At 41.0% G+C, this 21441-nt stretch overlaps 1 protein-coding gene across 3 annotated transcripts in view; it reads left to right on the top strand.

Annotated features, from left to right (window-relative positions):
* The window catches only part of alpha-Cat (catenin alpha), a 130086-nt gene that overhangs the window by 55978 nt on the left and 52667 nt on the right, over nt 1-21441 (top strand). For all 3 annotated transcript variants that reach the window (XM_069335549.1, XM_069335548.1, XM_069335547.1), the window contains exons 2-5: nt 3237-3448; nt 6930-7348; nt 11194-11383; nt 15790-15956. In XM_069335549.1, the coding sequence (XP_069191650.1) occupies nt 7217-7348; nt 11194-11383; nt 15790-15956 (489 nt within the window). In that variant the 5' untranslated portion in view covers nt 3237-3448; nt 6930-7216. The remainder of the gene's footprint in view (nt 1-3236; nt 3449-6929; nt 7349-11193; nt 11384-15789; nt 15957-21441) is intronic.

Raw genomic sequence — 21441 nt, 5'->3', positions numbered from 1 at the left:
CATTTGTGCTTGCAGCTTCTACCTGTGTCCTTTTGTCCTGCTTTCTCTCAGTCTGAAGGTGCAGTCCTTGTCCACCTTATCTATTCATCTCTGTATCTTGTAAGTTGTAATCATATCTCCTCTGTTCCTTTTATTCTCTAGGGTTGTGAGAGTTAATTCCATTAGCCTATCTTCGTAGCTTAGACCTCTTAACTCTGGCACAAGACCTAACAAATTCACAAAGACCTGAAAGTTGTAGCATTAAATATTATGATAGATATCGTGAGGAGACATTCACATATGGGACTAATAGAACAAGAACCCGGCAATGTGATGTTATAATGGCCAGAATAGGCCTGGGATATAGACGTATCTGGCACCTTTCTCAAAACCCAAATGTCGAGTACACAATGTGTCAACTTTGTGAAAGAGAAAACATGCACTCTCTTGAACATTATATTGTAGAATGTCCCATATTGACTGACTTTCGCCCCCCTGGGCTAAGGTATGCTGAACTGTGTAATTACTATATGAGTACTGGAACACTTGATGATATATTGGACTTGTACCCAAGATAAGGGAGCCGGTCGGCCGAGCGGACAGCACGCTGGACTTGTGATCCTGTGGTCCCGGGTTCGATCCCAGGCGCCGGCGAGAAACAATGGGCAGAGTTTCTTTCACCCTATGCCCCTGTTACCTAGCAGTAAAATAGGTACCTGGGTGTTAGTCAGCTGTCACGGGCTGCTTCCTGGGGGTGGAGGCCTGGTCGAGGACCGGGCCGCGGGGACACTAAAAAGCCCCGAAATCATCTCAAGATAACCTCAAGATAAGATTGACCATGTAATGTATCAATTATACAATGTATGTGATGTAACTATATAACCTGAGCTTGTAAAAGCACCTTAATCAACTTCAGTGATTAAGTGCTTAATTGCACACTAGTTTCTCTGTGAGCTATCTTACCCTGTCAGAGTAAAAGAGACAAATGTATGTGAATGCATGTGTGTGTATATATGCATGTATTTAGGTATATGTACGTATATATGTGTGTGTATGTATATGTATGTGTATAAAGTACATATGGAAGCTGATCAGAATTGCATTTCACCTTTGTAAATGCACATTAATGACACTTAGAACACTTTATGTAGGGCATACGTAAATCTGTGTAGCTATGTATTTACGTATGTAGGTTAGCTTAGCATTTTAGAAGTACCGAATCACCTTCTGTGTTGATTGTTCAATAAATCCCTGAACTATATGTTTAACTGATCTCTAACCCTGTCCATGGAGGACAGAAGAAAATGTATATATGCTGGTTAGCATTGTAAATGTGTGGCCACGTCTGTGGTAGAAAATAATAATAAAAAAAATAAAGAACCAATCTTGTTGCAAATCTTTGTACTTTTTACATTTTTGCTTTGTTTCACAAGGTGCGGATTCCATACCAGTGATGCATATTCCAGTATTGATCCATCAAATGATGTGTAGATTTCTTTGAAGGAATTCTGATTCAGGTTCCTAAACGATGTTCTTATATTTGCCAGCATCCCATATGCTGACGATGTTATCCTGTTTGTGTGCCTCCGTTGTGAGTGTCGGAATTATATGCACTCCCAGATCCTTCTCTCTTTCTGACTCCTGTAGTTGCCTTCCCTGTATGGTGTAGATGCTTTCTGGATTTCAATTTGCAATTTCTGTAAATTGCTTTCTTTCTCCCTTTCTTATCTTCATTTTCTTTTACTTGTTGGGATTGAATTCCAGCATTGATTTGTCTGACCACTCCTGGAGTTTGTCAAGGTCTTCTTGTAACTTTCTGCAGTCCTCATCTTTTTTCACATTCTTTATCAGCTTTTCATCATCTGCAAACATTGACATGCCTAAGCTCACTCCCTCAGGTCATTCACATAAACTAGGAACAGCAGTGGTCCCAGGAGATAACCTTGAGGAACCCCACTTGTTTCATTCCTCCACCTTGAAACCACCTCTCTGACTTTGACTGCTTTCTGTCTTTCAGATACCTGTACTCCTTTACCATGTTCAGTGTTTTTGGAATTATACCAGCTTTGTTCTCCATTTTGTACAACAGTCTTTTATGGGGAACAATGTCAAATGCGTTTTGACAGTCTAGAAAAATAGTGTACCCAGTCTTCCATTTCCTGTCATATTTTAGTAACCTTGTCATAAAAAAATCAAGTTTGTCAGGCATAATTTTCCATTTCAAAATCCAGGCTGATTTTTTGTCACAAAGTCCTTGGTCCTCTCAAGATGCTTCTCCATTCTCAACCTGATTATGTTTTCCAGCACTTTACACGGAATACTTGTCAATGACGTTGGCCCGTAGTTTAATGCCTCCTTTCTATCAACTTTTTTTAATATTGGAAGTACCCACTAGGAAAATGAAATGAATATTCTAAACATTTTTGTGTTTCACCACATTATGAAGGAAATACAGACAGGATAATGTGGGTGAAACATGAAACGTTAGGAATTTCCATTTCATTTTCCTAGTGGATACAGTACTTATGGATATTATGTAATATATATGGCATGCTCTTTATTCCTTTTACTAGTGTTACTTTGATTATGGGACTGGTTTTCTTTAACTGAACATTTGTAACCTAGGGACAGTACACTTCCTAAATATGACAAGAGTGAACCATATGGCACTATGATAACCTAACTTGTGAGACCCCCGTGTTGGACTGCACTTTTAAAATGTTCCTTTTGTTTGATTTTTTGAAGTTTCAATAATGTTTACTGCTTGCTGGACAACTGGGCATATCAGGTATGATTTTTTATTAGAACCGGGAATGTTATTTGTTAGATCGGGCATGATCTAATTATTATTGCCTGGTCTATTAGATCGGGCATGAATTTGTCACGGAACATTTCAGCACTTCAACGAGCGATAAAATTAATTGATTGTATCTTGGCTATTACCTGGCACTGGTATTTGTACTAGATATTATGTTATTGTCTTTTTTACACAAAATGTAAATGAGAATTACTGATGTATTCTTTTTATCTGATGTTACATGTCATGTTATCTTTGAATGTGTTTAATTTTTGTATCACTTAATATCCCAAGATAAGTATTTAATGTTTTGTATAAAGTGTGAACACGTGGACCTTCCTTTAATCATTTAATAGCTCTTGCAGTGGCACAAGTTTATATGAATCATATTTTGTTTATCTTGTGAGCTTGTATGTGTATTTGAAATACTGGTGCATAATTTAAATATTTTTTCTTTCAGATTCACGTACATAGGTAACAGAGAGAACCATCCCAAGTAGCATCTCTTCGTGTGTTATTGTACCTGGCAGAACATTCCCAACACGGCCCACTGCTACCATGACTTTGGATCATTTCAATACAGGAGCCCCAGTGATTCTCAAGTGGGATCCAAAGAATCTTGAAATCCGCACCATGTCCGTGGAGAAGACCTTAGAGCCTTTGGTGATTCAGGTGATGTCGAGCTTTGATTTGAAATATAGCCCCTGGATTTGGCAACACTGTGTGGGCTATGCTGATGGCTCAGAGACTAATTATTTTATTAGTTTATTTTTGTTAATATAGTACAGTAGTTCAGATGTGCAATGTGTACTACCTTGTATATTATTAGATTACTGTATATAAATTAAAGCTTTTTACATTTTTTTAGGCTAATATTTATTGTTTTCAATACTGTACAGTGCAACCTCAATTCAGCAAATCTCCAGTTGCAGAATGCACAGACCTGTTGGAATGTCGGTGGGCCTGCTTCATTTACACTACAGTATTTTGGGGTCGTGGCCCTACCTTTTAGAAAATGAGAGTAAATTGATTCGATCCTCAGAAATACTGTACTGGCAAAATCTCTTCATCAAACTCTCCAATAATTGTCTACTGCATATGATAAATTGAAAGTTCACTCGGTGAAATTAGCCAATTGAGTGTGGGAAATTTTAGGGTAGATTTATGTAGATGGATGCAGCAGGTGTTAGAGTTGGAGCTTTGGGAATGCCATTGAGCATATTTAAAACTAAATTATTATTCGTTTTCGTTTCGAGTTGGTGCAGTTTTCGTTCACTTAGGTATAAGCCTGCTATCTTTGAAAATGAGGTTTCAAGGCAGGGGCCTGGGATATATGCTAGGTACTGTATAGTGTAATCTCTGACAAGCTCTCCTGGTAGTTGTCCATCATATTTAGCAGTCTCCGTGGTGTAGTGGTAAGACACTCGCCTGGCGTTCCGCGAGCGCTATGTCATGGGTTCGTATCCTGGCCGGGGACGATTTACTGGGCGCAATTCCTTAACTGTAGCCTCTGTTTAACGCAACAGTAAAATGTGTACTTGGATGAAAAAAACGATTCTTCGCGGCAGGGGATCGTATTCCAGGAACCATAGGATTAAGGACTTGCCCGAAACGCTACGCGTACTAGTGGCTGTACAAGAATGTAACAACTCTTGTATATATCTCAAAAAAAAAAAAAAAATATGATAGGCTGAAATTTGTAGTTTTGTTCAGTGAAATTAGCCCATACAGCAAGGGTGGGGAATGTCTGGACCCCGGGGCGTATGAGGCCAACCAAATAATTTGGTCTGGCCCTGCCAAGGGAACTGCATGCGAGACTCTAAATTCAATAAATCTAGGAGCTTTTTTCATAGCAACATAAATTTATATTAAGATAAAAGAGAAGCAGTTCCTGCCATCACATTAGGGGTGAGTTAATTAAATGTTTGACCAAGTATTGCAGGCTATATAAGTTGATAATCTTGTATGGCCCACGTATGATGTTATAAATATCCAAATGGCCCTTGGCAGAAAAAGGGTTCCCCGCCCCTGCCATAGAGCTTGGAAAAGAAATTGGGAATAATTCCCATTGTCAGGAAAAATAAGCCTGTGTATACAAGGCTTATTTGTCCCTGCCTCAATACAAGCCTACATATATGCTTTAGGCTTGTATTGAGATCCTACTAATGTCAAGCTACCGACCTCCAGGATTCCCATTCAGTTGCCTATCTCCTGGGTACCTATCTACTGCTAGGTGAACAGAAGCATAAGGTGAAAGGAAACATGCTTACCCATTTGACTCCCTTTAATATGGCTCCAATCACCTTTTTAAACATTTTTGTAGATAACTGAAATAGAAGAATCAGGCATAGCAATATATTTTTCTTTTGTCTAATAAAAACTAAAGAATGCATCATAAGATACAAGGGTAGAAATAGCCTAAGTTTCTTTATTCTTTTGAGATGTATTTTATTAGCACGATAAACTTACTTGAACTTGCATCATATGGTATCTAAAATTGCAACAAATTGGGGTTCGCCTCATATAATTTGCCGAATTCAGGTTGTGCTGTTTATCTTGCGGGAATTTTTGTGCTCTGGTTAAAACCATGCACAAAGTTATCACGTATCACAAATTTATCATCTCCCTGTCAGGTAGATGAGCATACTGGTGTTTACTTATATTGATGACATAAATGAAGTAATATGTATCTCTGAGTCCATTAGCACTAGGCTCCTCATGTGTGAAATAGTGATGCTCAGAACCAGCAAAATATTGACACATACAAATGCTGTGCCATCATTGCTGTGGGAAACAAGCAACTCATATTTACATTGAAATTACTGCAATTTAAAAAAATATATATATATTGGTTGCACTTTTGCTATGCATTGCTTATGCATTACAGTATACAGAATTAAGTTCATTTGGATAAATTTTGTTCAGTTCTGTGCTCTGAATTTGGTAATATAGTATAGTGTTTCCAGTAATAGTTTGAGATTAAAATAAAATTTTATATTTTTTGTTTCTATTTGCTTCTTTTGAAAAAGAGGCGCTATGAAAAATTAGGTGCATGGAAAATAAAATTGAATATAGTACTACAAAAGATACTTTTGTATATGATATTGCTAGTAAATGCTAATTATAAAATTGATGCACATTCTGTACATGAAAGTGAGAATGAGTTACTTGAAAACAATATGCGTATTTACAATGAGATGTACAAATTTCCGCTCACTTTCTCTATATTATGTGAATAACTCAAAAGGCTACATTTGTCCCACCAAATTCCTTACTAGTGATTCACTATAAACTGCAGTTGAATTACTACCATTCTATTTGTATTACCCCTTCCTGTTGCACATATATATGTGGCATAGCTCAATTGAAATAATCTCCCTCTTCAGTACCTCTAATATCCAGGACCTTATTCTCAAGATGTTTGTAGTTAAGAATGAATTTTTTATGAGTTACATATGCCTTATTTCGGGATATTTTATTTACTGTCTTGTACACTTGTGGTAACTGAATGAATCTGGCAGAACATTGACTTGAATTGTCGTGGTTCTGGAGGAATTAAGGTAATTAAGTATATAAGCATAGTGGTTGCTTGCACCTTTAATTGGTAACCAACACTGCAGACTTTGTAGATTCATCTCTAGATTCATCAAAGTTTGCTCGATCAACATTGAGAATGAATAGATTTATATAAATTACATATGATAATTTTCTTGTATAGACACCCCTCCCATAAGAATTTCATTTAGTTTAAATGAGAATGCTTTGCATCTCTTTATATTTGATATATTTGTGTGTTGAACTAAAAGTTGCAGTTTATTGAATGAGATGCAGCATAATTGGCATCACGTTTGTGTGAAGTCACTGTTTCTGCTGTGGTGCATGTCTTTATTTGTTTAGAAAGGAACTTTGTCTCAGTGTGACCTTTATTGTCTTGCAAGTTGTTTGGAACTTTTATTTGTATTGTAGCATTAACTGTGTTCTCTACTCTGGCCTTATTGTTCTGCTAATTTCTTATGTTTGAACTATTTTCTTGTAGACTTTTTAATTTGGTAATGTGATTTTAATTTTCCTTGATATTTGAGCATCACTAAGCCTCATCTGGGGATTTTGTAGTACTCTTTGTTAATTTAGTTTTTTCTTCTGATTTTCTTAGGTTGATGAGTAGTAGTGTTCATTGTAGCCAAGTGCATGATAAAGTTATTATCTACATGCATTTAAATTAGTGCATGAACATTCTAGAAAGTATTAAATGCCTATGTGTAGTGAACAAAATATTGTACTCCAGAAATTCTGAGAAAACTGAAAAGACATTATTTAATAACATCTCGAAGAAGCTCTTGAAGTGACTGAATACATATCTTGTAAATCAAGAGACTGTTGAACATAAGTTGAAAGTGAGAGGTTGCTTTGATAGTAGAGAAGCACTGCCACATCCTCACCATGCCGGAGAACACCTACCCCGCCATGTCAAACACAGACAATGGAAGTGGTTTTATTCTACGCTGGGATATTAAGAATCTGGAAATCAAGACCAGATCAGTTGAAAAGACACTAGAGCCCCTTGTTATACAGGTAATGATTGTTTTTTACTCTCAACTAATAATTAATTTATTCAGAATCTTACTTTGAACAGAAACTCTTATTAAGCTAAAGATAGCCTAATTTAGGTTTTATAACAAGGGAACTACAGGTATTTAAAGGAGTTAAGAAATTAACATTGTGACTTTTATTAATTATAATGGTAATGAGAACTGCATCATAAACATTTTGTATCAAGAATTTTTGTTTTGTTGTCTGTCAGCAGTGCCAAGCAGCACTTTACTCACAAAATAATTTTGCCGAATGTAAACACTGAAGCAGATTAACGCGGAGCGTACTATGCACAGTTTTCACAAAATTCCCCTTCATTTACATTTGCTTATTATTAGTCTTGGTTTACAATTATTAATTCCTATAATGAGTTTAATGAGATAGTTGCAAGTGAGTAATTGAAGTCCAGAACAATAAATGGGGTTAAAATGCTCTAGGATAATCACTGGCTTTTGCTTGCTCATTAGACTGTTTTCTTGCAAATATTAAAATGTTGCATTTAAGAGCTTCAGACTTAATGTTTTTAGACACAATTCACCTTTGTTTACTTTTTCCCATTCTTCATCCTTCGTACAGTCTTGTTGCTCTTCTTTAAACAATGTTTTACAATCTTGGAATTGAATAGTAAATTGATTGGTATTCATTTCTTGAGCTACTACTACCTTTCCTACTTAAATATGAACCTTTTTGCACTTTGTGCAAAATGTGCACAAAATTGTCATACAGACAATTTGTTTTGTTTTACATTAGTTATTGAAGTTTTCCTCTAGATGTGAGACTACATGTTCATGTATAAGGGTTTACCTCTAGATGTGAGATTACATAATTACCAAAGTGTAGATAAAGGATGAAATGAAGATTTGTGGAGTGCAGTCTTCCTATTACTGGCATATCATGCTGTGAAACTCCTGATGGTTTTGATATCCACCCCACCACTTCTTCCAGCCATCTACCACTTTGTGCAAAAAAGAACTTTCTAATATTTTTGGCACCTTTGTTTCCTGAGCTTATGTATCAATGACCACTTGTTTTTGAAGTTGCAGGTTTCAAGAATTTCTTTGTCAATTTTGTCACTTGCTGTTATGATTTTGTATGTAGTGATTATATTGCCTCTGATTATATTCTGATTATATTATGTACTGATTATATTCTGGGGAAGCATCCTGGTGGCTCTTTAGAACTGTTACTGAGGTTGTTCCATACTAAGAGGTCACATCAGTCGATCAAGTTCTGCTGGCATACCGGAGAGCAGAGCTAGAACCTGGCTCCCTCATAGAGACACAGGGAGCGAGTGACTTTTGCCACCTCACCGGGAAAACATCCAAAAACTAGTGAAGCTTTTCAAATTACTAGAAGGTTCACAGGAAATAAAGCCTCGATACCACTAAACAACTCTGCAATTAGTGAGAAGGTGATGAGACCAAAATCATCATCAGTTTCAAAGCATTATATGACAAAGAGTACTGGGAAGACAGAGCACCATGAGCATAGCTCTCATCCTCTAACTACACTTGGGTAATTACACATGTAATTATGGAACCAGAGATTCACTCAAAGTAACTCACAACTCGTTAATACCAATCACCACCATTAGGCAGGCAGGCTGGCTCCCCTGATTAATCACTTTCATTGCTGATGTTATGGTTGAAGGTTCTGCCAGTAGTGCTCTGGTCCACCAGTAGTGGGTAAGACCCCTGTGCTTCAAGCTAAGTGCCGGCCATCCTTGGTCCTTTTCATTCTATATTGGGGGGGGGGGAGCATTTGCTTTTGTATTGTTCTTTGAATTTAATATTAGCTTCACTTGAGTGTTTTCTCTCTAGCTTGTTGTGTGGCTTTTGTTGTGCTTGAGGCTGCATGCACTTAGGGTTTTTTCTCTGGGTGCCCACTGGCACTGTTCCAGCACTGAGAGTTATCTTCTCTTGTGTGTTTTGGAGTTCATCCTTGAGGTCAGGCCACTAGGGTGGAGAACCTTGCTTTGGGCTATTTAAGGGTCCTTGACTCCTCTGTTTGCTTCAGGACCAAAGATCACATTCATTCCAGAAATCTACCACTTATTCATGCCTGTGCCACCTCTTGTGTAGCTTACTCTTCACCAATCAATTAATCTCTGTTGAGGTCCATGGCTGGGGGACATGTTGGTTGTGCTGAGGTGCACTGGAGCTTGCGTGCTTATTTTGGCCAAGCTTGGTGATTGTTCTTCTAATGAGCCTCTCCAACATCTGGAATTTCTGCTTGGTTATCTACCATCAGGCCCCTGATAATCCCCCTTGCAGGTCTGTGGTGTAGTCCATTATGGATTGGCCCATTGAGCTTGAAGGGTGTTAGTCTTGGCTACCTGTTGATGATCATTCTTTCTGCCTCTGCCATGTTTCCTGCTTTGTTGGTGACACCTGCAACCCTAAGTCCTGTGAGGTTTCTTCTTGGTGGGTGTCTTCCCTTACTGATTCAGCTTCAAGCAGGTGATGCTTTCTGAGCTAGGCTTGGTCATGTTTGACATTCACAGCATGTTGGATTGTGTGGAGTCCCTAGAGTTGGGCCCCTATAGTTTTTAAGAGACCCCGTAATTGCTGGTGCAGGTGTCAACCAGGTGTTGGTGACCTCGAGCAGGACTAAATCTGTGCCTCTTTCTTCCCCTTCTGGGTGTGGTTTACCCTACTTCTGGTCTGTGCCTCTGGTTCCAGCCCTGAAGTGTCTGAGGGTTTTGGAGTCAGGCCAAGAATTAGCTAAGGATATAGCTCGACCTTCTCAGGATGTGGTCCCACTCACTTCAACAGTACAGGCAGTTGACGAGAATGTAGCTCGTCAGGCAGTTGACGAGGCAATTAGGTTCAGATTCCTCTGAACCTAAGCCACATCAGGTTCCATCAATTCTCGAGCACCTACAAGGGTCCTAGAGCAGAATTGGGCCCTTTAATAGATGCAAGGCAGTCTGCCCCTAACAATGTAAACAGTCATTATCTGTGTTGGCCAACTGGTTCACCTCTTGTGAGTACCAGCAAGTGGCAGCACCGGATGGGTAGATACCCAGGGATCCTCAAAAAATAGATCTTTAAAGTTTTAGATAGTTAAGGACAGTTTTGCCAACTGTTGCCATGCTGCTGCTGTTTGTTTAGGTGCACTCTACCTTTCTGCTGGTCTCTCTTGGGTACTGTGGTTTATTCTAGATCCCCAGACTTTTTCTGTTTATTGAGGTGGCCAGATTATAGTCTAGATCCTTGATTGCCCCGCGTGAATTGCCGTAGCTTGGTGCGGTTCTCAAGTACGGTACATCAGCCTGCCAGGTGAGTAGCTCGGGAAGATATAAGACACACCCACTAGAAAGAGACATTTCATAACAAAGAAAGAAAACATCATAACATTGAAGTTTTTCTTATAATGCCTATTCATAATTTCTGTGTCAGGGCTTCCCCAGCCATGAAATGGGGAAGCGTTTAGGGTGAAGATGACTTAATTTTTGTTATGACTAAATCAATTGCTATAACATTTTTTTTATTTCCCCTTACTAGCTTAAGAGTTCTGTAAGTGTTGTTTTTAATATTTTATGTAAATAAAGCTTAATTGTAAAATAAAACTAGTTTCAGCATTAAGAATTGTAGAGTTTACTGATGCAAAGTTATGTCACTTGAGATGTTCCATGAGATGTTCCATAAAATGAGATATTGTGGACTTGTCATGTTTTGCAAATGAGGACTTTTGCTAAGTGATGTTAGGATTGCTTGCTTTTTAAATGAGAATCTTGCTCATATTTGTATTCATACTAATTAATAAATTGATAAGTTTTATGCAATATTAAGCTGTTTTTCTTTAACTGCAATCTCAATAAATAGGTGACAACGCTTGTCAACACAAAGGGACCTTCCAAAAAAAAGAAAGGCCGGAGTAAAAGAGCCCACGTGTTGGTGGCAGCAGTCGAGGCGGCCACAGCTAACTTTATTGAGCGAGGAGAGGAAATAGCATATGAAAATCCTGATATTAGGGGCGAGATGCTTGGTGCTGTGGAGGAAGTTAGAAAAACAGGTAAATATGTATTTTGATTTGTAGTAGTTAGGTATCACAGCTAGGAATATCTTAGGATTGTCATAGCGTTATTTACTTAACTTAATTTTTTAATGTTTTGGTATCGTTGTCATATCTAATGAATGCCTTTTTGAATTGTAACTGAAGTTGGATGCCATTCAAGTTCAGTGACTATGTATGGTGGCGTAAAGAAGATTGCTATTGTTATTAGGCCATGTGACCATCTTAGAACTGTCGGTATATAAACGGGGAGGTAAGAAGAGACCTTCAGCTCTATTTAAAAAATAAATATGTAGCTGCACTGATATTTTAAGACATAGACTCATTGTTGGAGATATTGCTAGTTACAGTATCTACGTTGTAAATGAGGGTTTAGGAAGTTTTGCACTAGAAACAATTTCTATATTGTACTGCCTCAAAAATCCATATATCATAACAATTACTTCTAAATAATGGTATGTTTCTGGGGGAACCCTCTTAGTAGCATCCTGAAGCTATTTCATTGAGATTGTTCCTTGCTATTAGGTCACTTCAGTCGTGGGAGTTCTGTTTAGCCTACCTGGGACCAGAGCCAGAATCTGGCCCCCACCTCACAGAGGCACAGAATGCAAGTGACATTCAGCCACTCCGTCGAGAAAACATCCTCAAAGTCTGGAAAACATTGCAGACACTGGGAAGGTTCCCAGAAAATGTAGCCTCGAGACAGCCAAATAATTAAAAAAAATATCAAAACATTTGAAACTATGTTGAACCTGTTAGTACCAATAATCAACACCATGTGGTCTGGAGCTCTTCATTTCCCCTCTCCTCTCACACTCATGTCAGCTCTCCCAGGTCAGTTCTGTTGTTGATGCAAAGTTCTCAGCAATGCTCTTGGGTCCACATGCTTCTCAGATAAGTGCAGATAAGTGCAGATAAGTGCAGGCCATCCTTGGACTTCATCCTGCAGGGTGGGGGGGGGGGGGCATTTGCTTAAGTATTATTATTTCAGTTTTGATGTTTGCTTCACAAGTGTTTTCCTAGCTGTCTTGTTGTGTGGACTTGGCTTGGCTCATTTGTACTTCAACAAAGGTTGAAGCACAAATGCTGAAGCAAGCATTTGGAAGTGGTTTTGTTGGTTTGTTAATATTTATCTACTCCAGAACTAACCTTGGAGGGTTGATGTGGGGGAAGTTGATATTGGCACTTGTGTCTGGTAGGCCAAACACAATTTCTGCAATTGATATGACCTTAAGGGGCCTGACAGCTGAGTGGACAGCGCTTTGGATTCATAGTCCTGAGGTTCCGGGTTCGATCCCCGGTGGAGGTGGAAATCCTTGGAAATGGGCAGAGTTTCTTTCACCCCTGATGCTCCTGTTCACCTAGCAGTAAATAGGTACCTGGGAGTTAGACAGCTGCTACGGGCTGCTTCCTGGGGGTGTGTAACAAAAAGGAGGCCTGGTTGAGGACCGGGCCGTGGGGACGCTAGGCCCCGAAATCATCTCAATATACAGTAACTCTAGATAGTAGCTAAGAGCAATCTCAGTGAGATAGCTTCAGGTGAACCACCAGGACTCTATCAGAAAGAAGTATTTCATTACATTCAATGCTGATTTTTGTCCACCCAGTTTTCTTGAATTTTCCCATTGCAAAGAATATAATCCATGTTTCTCCATATTCAGATTTACAAATACAGTAGTATAAATATAATAGTATGAATATAATATTAATTATGCACTAAAATAAACTTTAAGTTGTTTGTTTACCATTTTGTAGCAAAGGCTAGCCTTAATAAATGAGTGGCAAAAAATGCAGTATGTAATAGTACTGTATTGCCGTTACGTGTTATAATCGGTCGCTCTGAACTGGATCCCTCGGTACTCTTGGTTAATACCATATTTCAGCTAGATAGTGTGCCCTACCAACATCCAGCCCCAGGATATACAGTAATGTTGAAAAATCACTGGTAATCAGGGGCCAGATTCATGAAGCAGTTACGCAAGTACTTACGAACGTGTACATCTGCCCTCAATCTGTTACGGCTTTGATTACATTTATGAAACAGTTTAAAAGCATTAAAACTTCCCAATCAACTGTTGTTATTGTTATAAATAGCCTCCTGGTGCTTTGGAGCTCATTAACTGTTTAATAACTGTAAACAAAGCTGCCAAAGATTGAGAAAATATATACAGGTTCATAAGTGCTTGTGTAACTGCTTCGGGACTCTGGCCCCAGTACCCTCCAAAACTTCATGCTAAGAAGGTTTCAATGTTTTGTCATTTCTGTTTCCAGCATTACTCTCAATTTTATTTACAAACTGTATGATCTGCTTCCTTTACTTTTTTGTCAGAAGCAACACTGGTATCAACTCCATACTCATTTGCCATTTTCATTTCTCCCCGGCCACGATGCCACGATCATATTTTTCTAATAACACGGCTTTATTATCCATGGTAAGGAAGTTTCTCTTACTCTTGTTTGATGTATCCATGCTGCTCTGCTACACAACAGGGTATCAACTTGTAAAAAACTGTACATTGGAAAAAACAGTGAAAATGCTAAAGTAATGTCAGACCATACACCCACATTGGGAAAATACACATGCATATTTCAGAGCATAGAGCATGGCAGCTCTCATCCAACCCTTTTTTTGCTCTGTCTTCTTGGTTCCTTTTGTTTGTTTTATCCTTGGGGATCTGTTAGAACATGCCTAGGGCCTGAAGCAGAGTGTATGCTGTCAACTGGTGTTAATTAGCACTATCTGTCACCAGGCAGGCGCGCGGTCAACTTAGGGGTCATGCACCCGGCGGGCGAGCGTGCGGGCAAGTGCGCGGTGACACCTAAATGTGTATACTCGTTTCAGCTTTCTCACCTTAATTCTCGTGCTACGTCGCTCGTTTTGGTATCATTGTGTTCGCAATTAAATTCCCTACAGGTGTGTATAAATATAATGTCCAAAAGCCTGGCGTGACTCCCAACAGCAAAGCCTAAAGTCGGCAAAAGTTACCCGTGAGCGCACAAAATCAGTAAAATGTGCATACTCGTTCCATTTTTCTCACCTTAATTCTCGTGCTACGTTGCTCGTTATGGTATCATTGTGTTCGCAATTAAATTCCCTACAGATGTGTGTGAATATAATAATATATATAATAAATATTATTTATATTATTATATAAATATAATATATATTATTATATTTATATAATATATATATTATTAATAAATATAAAGGAATATAATATATATTCCAGGAATATATATTATATTCCAGGAATATCCCAGGAATATAATAAAGTTTGGAGTGCCTCCCGGCAGAAAAGCCTAAAGTTACCTGTGAACGAGCACCAATTTGTACACTGCAACCTAATGTGTATACTCGTTCAGTTTGATAACATCAATTTTCGTGTTATGTCTTTCATTTTGGTATCAAATTGTTCGCAATAAAAAGGCGCGTATTTTAATTTAAAACTAGTCCCATAATAATAGAGCAATAACTGGAATTTTAACAAATATTTTAATTCTGGAAGCTCATCATCACAAAATTATTTATGTCTTTCCAGTGTTCTAACATAAATTTTTGTGTTACTATACATCTTTCATTTTGGTATCAAATTGTTCGCGGCGTAAAGGTGCACATTTTAAAACTAGTCACAACATAATAGCATAATAAATAGAATTTTAACAAATATTTTAAAATTTTGACCAAAAGCCTATTTATAATCATATAAGTGTTCGGACATCAAGTTTCATGTTACTTCTTTCATTTTGGTATCAAATTGTGCGCATTCTAAAGGCGCTTATTTCGATACTATCCCGAGGTCAATTAGATAAAAAATGAATTTTATACAAATATTTTTTGTAGTGGACGCAAGTCCGGTCCAAAGTTACCGATAGTGTTAAGGGCTGCAGCCAATCATGCCATTTGGTAGTTAGCAAAGAGTACTACTTGGCAGCTCTTATGATTTGAGTACAGTATACAGTGGCTCTGAGTACAGTATACTGTAATGAATCTTCTGGAAGATATTCCTTGCTTGAAGAGTCTTCTCCAGTCTCTCTAATACCAGTGTGGCATGACAGGGACATTTGAAGAGGTACCAGCTATGCCTGTGCATAATGTTTGTCTGCTCTGACTGGTTGAGATCATATGCAGATCAATACGATCTTAACCTTAGGAAGCAATTGAATGCTGTGCTTAGAAAGGTAATTTTCAGTACACTTAAAGCCTGTTTTCTTTGCTTATCTGCATTAATTTATCTCTAAATTATTTGTATTATTTTATTATTTCTCAATATGTCTGTATCTGGAATTATGTATTAATGTGTGCCTTTCAATATAGCTGCCACTTTCTCTTTAGGATATCTCAGATTTGTTTTGAAAAATTTTAGAAGCAAAAATTGATCCGATGCTTCTCATACCCGTAACACCAGGAGATACTATGTCACGTGCCGCCCGAGAATTTGCCGAGGACCCTTGCAGCAGCGTGAAGCGCGGCAACATGGTTCGGGCTGCTAGGAATCTGTTGTCTGCCGTCACTCGCCTTCTTATATTAGCAGATATGGTGGATGTGCACCGCCTTTTGAAGAGTTTGCAAGTGGTATGTCATGGCAAAAGCAATATTTGATAAAGGCTTCTTTCCTGTATAATTTTATGTTTTATATATAAGCTTCACTATGAATAATTGACTATTTTTTAATAGATTTTTTCTGTATACATATGATTTGTTAAGGTAGTCTACTGAAGTGCTCCACAAGCATTCTGCACCAGCACAATGCACACAATAATAATACTTTATTCATCAAAAATGCTAGAAAATGCTGGGCTTATGCTTTGTTTTTCATAAAAAGTAGTGTACAGTATAATATTAAATATTTGGAATTTAATGTAATAGAAACTGTAAAAATCCAAAATAATTTCTATATGTAAATAGGTGTGTTATCAAGGCTAGAAAGCACAGTTTGAGTTGAGGAATGAGGGAGGCTATGAGCGAGGAGGCTGGCAGTAGTGTGAGGTGGTGGACACCATGGGAGCTCTTCCTCTCTCCTACTGATACTCAAACATCTTTATGCATTTTTCTTTCTATAAATTATTTGCAAGTAAAAAAAAAAGTATCTGCCTGCAATAGTAGTATGGCTAGACCAGAAAAAAGGGGAAATGTGTTTTAATGGATTTTTATTTTTTTTAAACTGGTGTGGATAAGTGGTTGTGGCTCGGGAGCAAAGATGCTGCCTGGGGGGGGAGGGGGGGGTGTTGGTACTTATTGTTCTGAAATGACATTTAAAAATACAAATTCTAAAGTTCATTGGCAGGAGAGAGTTCTGGTCGCAAAGAAAATTTGAGAAAAATGCTGAAGTGAAACTTGCGTACATAGGTGAAAATAATAAACATAATAATAAATTATGCTTTCATTTCAATAATACATTGGTATTAAAGAAAACCTTAATACCTCTGATGTTAATTGTCTGCTTGCAGTGATTCATCTAACGGTTATAAGAAGTAAGATTAGTTGGGCTATGCTGACATTTTCTTTGAAATTGTTCATACTCCTTATACTGTTTCCCAAAACAACATTAGTTGTGCTGTGCTTCACTTTTACCCATGACCCATTGTTCATAATTGTATCATGAGAACCAGGCTACCTAAACACATTACCCAGACAGGTCAGCAGGTAAGCATGCAAGCAGGTCAGCAGGTAAGCATGCAGACACATTTTCTTTAGTCACAGTGGGTTGTTAGAGGTTTTCCTGTGCCTCCCTAGCCCTGGCATGAACCAACAGGGATGTTTGAAAAGTCACCAGCAGTGTAGGTGCAGAATACTCCTGATCCTGTCCAAATTGACTATCATTGATCTTGCTATTGGGAGCATCTCAGTGTTCTGCTTAGAATTTTGTTTTTTTTTCATGTTCATTCAGAGCCTGACTTTTATCTTGGTTCGTCTCTCGTGTCACCTCGCTTGCATGTGCCAAGGACAGTCCTCATTCTCTTCAGATATTGTTGTTTCCCAATGTAAACAAGTGACAATTGCATTCCTTTTGATACTCCACCAGCATGTTGACTTCTCTCAAGAGTTTTTGAGAATTAACTTCAATATTCTTTTATTCTTGAAGACATTCAGAATGTCTAACAAGATTTGCACTGCATGAGGCCATGTCCTGTCTAAGGATGAGGAGTTCCTAGGGGTACACAAGACATCCAGCGTGCATAAATATATAAAGAAGAATACATTTTTGCATGCATTTGTATACTTTTATTTGCAAGGGAATTTAGGGATTCTGTAGATGTACAGTGATTTATCTTTATACATTGATTGGCATTGTTCAGCAAATTCCTTCACATTAGTAATTTTTTTCTGGGGGAAGCCCCTTTGGCTACCTGGAGCTATCCGGGCTGATATAGATATATTAGACTTCGGCATCAGTGTGAATGGAGTTCTTAGGCCTACCGAGGACCACGAGCCAGAACCTGGCCCCCTCAGAGGAGGGGGGCATGAGGAGCAATGGCCTATAGAATTGCACATGTGATTTGGAGCATTCTATGTCTGCCATCGACTGGGTCAGGCACCCAGAAAAGTAAGCATCCCAAGACAAACCCCTATTCTGGTTGAAACTACTACTGAAAGTCAAACGAGTGGACAGAACTCCCCCCCAAAGAAAAACGAGCATGACGTCATCACTTGCCCCGCCGCCGTCTGCGCAGCTCCCCCCTTCTGGGGATGGGGGAAGGGGAAGCCCCAGACCCCTCATGCCGGCTATCTTGAGATTATCTTGAGATGATTTCAGGGCTTATCCCAATGGCAAAATCCTTGAGTACGAATCCAGAGCGTTGTCCACACAGCCATCAGGCCCCCAACTTCTGGCCCCCTAACTCTTTCCCCCCCCCCCCCCCCCATGGCTACCCACACCTTCAGTTCTTCGGCTGATGTGAATGGCATTGGTCGGTGTGGCTCTGGCTCCTGACTTCTGTCCTCTGCTCTGTGCATTGCGGTGTAGGGCAAGTCTTCTCTGGTGGTGCACGAACCAGGAGTAATCTCACAAGTACTCGGGCTGCATGCGCCTAGGGTCACCTTCCATAGGTGCCCTGTAAGTACTACCCTTGGGGCTTGGGGCCACCTTACCCAAGTCACCTTAGGATCTACCTCTGCTTGGTCGTTTGCTGCTCAGTAATCGGTTGTCCTTAGTGTGCTGGGGTGTTTTCTACACCCTTGCTTGCCTTTGGGAAAGGTTAGTTTGCACTGGTAGGAGCGCAGGATACTGCACAGCTAGTTATCACCTCTTATCGCAGCCAGCTCTGTTCCGCCTGGGCATGTTGTCCTCTTGCGGAGGACAACGTTTTTCAACGTTCTTTTGTTTTTGTTTTCCTGCCTGGTCGGGGTCTGCTCCTTGTGTGAGGTCGTTACCATTGTCTTGGTGATACTTCCACTAGGTCCCCATGAGTGGATATATCCTGGGGGTTCAACTTTTAGAAGTTTGTTTGGTAGACTTAGGCGCGGGTTTGCAGTACCCTGCCTTGGCCTCCCTTAGTGATACTAGTCTAAGGGCCATGGGAAACCCCGCAGGAGCTCAAGGGACCCGATGGATGCGACCCCTAGGTCCCTTCTTGCCTTGTGGAGTTTGAGGGTTGCTTTGTCCCCTTGTCTCAGGAGTGACTATCTGTTTTTGTCTCCACTATGCTGCCTGTTGGGTCGGTGACACCTTCGACCTAGAGTCCTGCAAGTGTTGTTGCTTGTTATTGACTCGGTTTACCCAGTCTACTGATGACTCTATCCACGTGCAGGCAGCTCAGGTGTTGCATGCTAGATATCAGTTGCTGCAACGCACTAGGTTGCTTGCTAACCCGGAAGCCCCGAGGCTGCCCCGTTTTGCTTATAGGCCGGGGTTTTGGAGGACAACTTGGCCCCGGGTCCTGGTGTGGAGGTTCCCTGGGATGGGGAGGAGCTGACTTGGGGGCCTTGGGCCCTGTTGGACCCCACCTGGGATTTTCTGCCCTACAAACGGGGCTTACTGTTACAAGGAGTTGGGTTTTTCTTCCCCCCCCCCCTATCATGAGGTTATCTTGAGATGATTTTGGGGCTTAGCATCCTCGCGGCCCGGTCCTCAACCAGGCCTCCTTTTTGTTACACACCCCCAGGAAGCAGCCCGTAGCAGCTGTCTATCTCCCAGGTACCTATTTACTGTTAGATAACAGGGGCATTAGGGTGAAAGAAACTTTTTGCCCATTTTTTCTCCGCCTCCATCGGGGATCGAACCTGGAACCTCAGGACTATGAATCCGAAGCGCTGTCCTCTCAGCTGTCAGACGCCCATACGTACGAGATGGATTTGGTGTCGGCCCCTCACCAGGTTTGGTTCCGTGTCCCTTCTGGTCCGTCATTCCGGAGGTTTTTGACTTCCCGCATCCTGCCTCATGAGGTGTGGGCAGCCATTGCGGCTTACCTCCTGCGCGACCCGGATTACGCCGCCATAATGGAACTGTCTGCATTCAGGTTTGGGTCTTTGTCTCCCTACTGGGTTCGTTATGCGGTTCTGGAGTCGTGCTGGCTAGCAGACTGCCCTGTGTTGTCTTTGGAGTCTTGGAGTACTTTCTGTTGTACCCATATGCTTGTGTGGTGCGAGGTGCTGATGGTGGTTCAGGTTTTCTTGGGAGGGTAAGTTGGGCACCTCACTGCATACTTGTTCGCCCCTGCCCTTCTTCGGGATGTTGGCATGGTGCAGCTTCATGTGCAGGTTCCCTCCCTTTTGGCTGCATTGGGTTGCTGTGGACTTGCGCACTCGTGACCTGTTGGCTTCAGTCTTGCAGTTCTTTCCCCTCCTGGAGCTGTCCTTGGTTCAGCTTGCGTAGGGTGTGGAGGCACTTGGGATTATTCCTGGGTCTGGTGCATTGGTCTTGGCGGCACGTACATCGTCTGCTCTTTTGGAGCTGTTTGCGCCGATCCTATGGGATGTAGTGTGCCTATTTTCGCTTTGCATCTCGCGTGTCAGCAGGAGGTGCTCGCTTCCTCCTTGGGATCTGCTTGGGCCCTGGCTTTTAAGTTCATCACCTTTTTGTTCCTTGTTGTTTGCAGCTTCTGCGGGCAGCAGCTTTTTGTTGCCATCCAATGTCGGGTTTGTTGGTTCTCAGGGGGTTCTCCTCAGAGGTGTCGTGCCAGGGCTCGGGGTTTTCCTCTCGTCGTGGTAAGCCGACGGTGCCTGTTTTGCGGTTTGCCCCATTGATGGGGCAGTGGGGGAAAGGAAGGCTCCCGCTGTTTGCTCACGCCTGGTCTCACAATTTGTGGGCTTTTCGGGTCATTTCAGTTAGCCTGAGGTGGTGTGGGGGGGGGGGCTCTCCCTCCTTCTGGGGCTTTGGGCTGGCGGGGCAGGCCTCTTCTCCTGCGCTCTGTCCGGTCGTCTTGGAGTGAGTATGCTTGGGCATGGTCGATATGACGACATCCCTCAGATGGGTTCCCGTCTATTCCAGTCCCGAGGCTCATTCTGGACTTGTCCTCTCTGAACCCCTGGGTCTATTATCCCTCCTTTCGAATTACTACTGTCCCAGGTTCGGTCTATTTTGGGGCTGGGTGCTTACATGGTGTCTCTGGACCCCCAGGATGCATTTTGGCACGTCCTGATTCATCCGGGGTTCAAAAACTGGCTCGGTTGGTTTTTGTTGTGGGACGTCTCGGTTATCACTTTCATTGCCTTCTATTTGGTTTGCAATTGGCACCTCGCATATTTACCAGCCTTACCTGGGTCGTGGTGGCCCGTCTCCGTCTGTTAGGGGTTCGGGTGTTGGCTTACCTCGACAACTGGCTGGTTTGTGCTCCCAGCCAGTCCGGGCGTCTGCTTGCCAGAGATTTGATTCTTTTCCAGCTCGCCGAGTTCGGGTTCCTGGTGTACTGGAGGAAGTCCCGTCTGGTTCCCTCTCTGGTTCGAACTTGGCTGGGTCCTGTGTGGGACTCTTGGACTGCTTCCTTGTCTCTCCCTCCGGCGTCTCTGTTTCGACTGCAGTCCTGCCTTTGCTTGCTTTGGGGGCTCCCAGGTCGCTCGGCGGTTGCTCGAGGGTTGTGCATGGGCCTATACTTGCTGTGATGGTCTACCCACTGTGTCG

This window comes from Procambarus clarkii, chromosome 33 (assembly GCF_040958095.1).
Source record: "Procambarus clarkii isolate CNS0578487 chromosome 33, FALCON_Pclarkii_2.0, whole genome shotgun sequence".
Classification (NCBI taxonomy): domain Eukaryota; kingdom Metazoa; phylum Arthropoda; class Malacostraca; order Decapoda; family Cambaridae; genus Procambarus; species Procambarus clarkii.
Note: the sequence above shows the minus strand (reverse complement) of the source record. Positions and strands in the feature narration are given on the sequence as shown.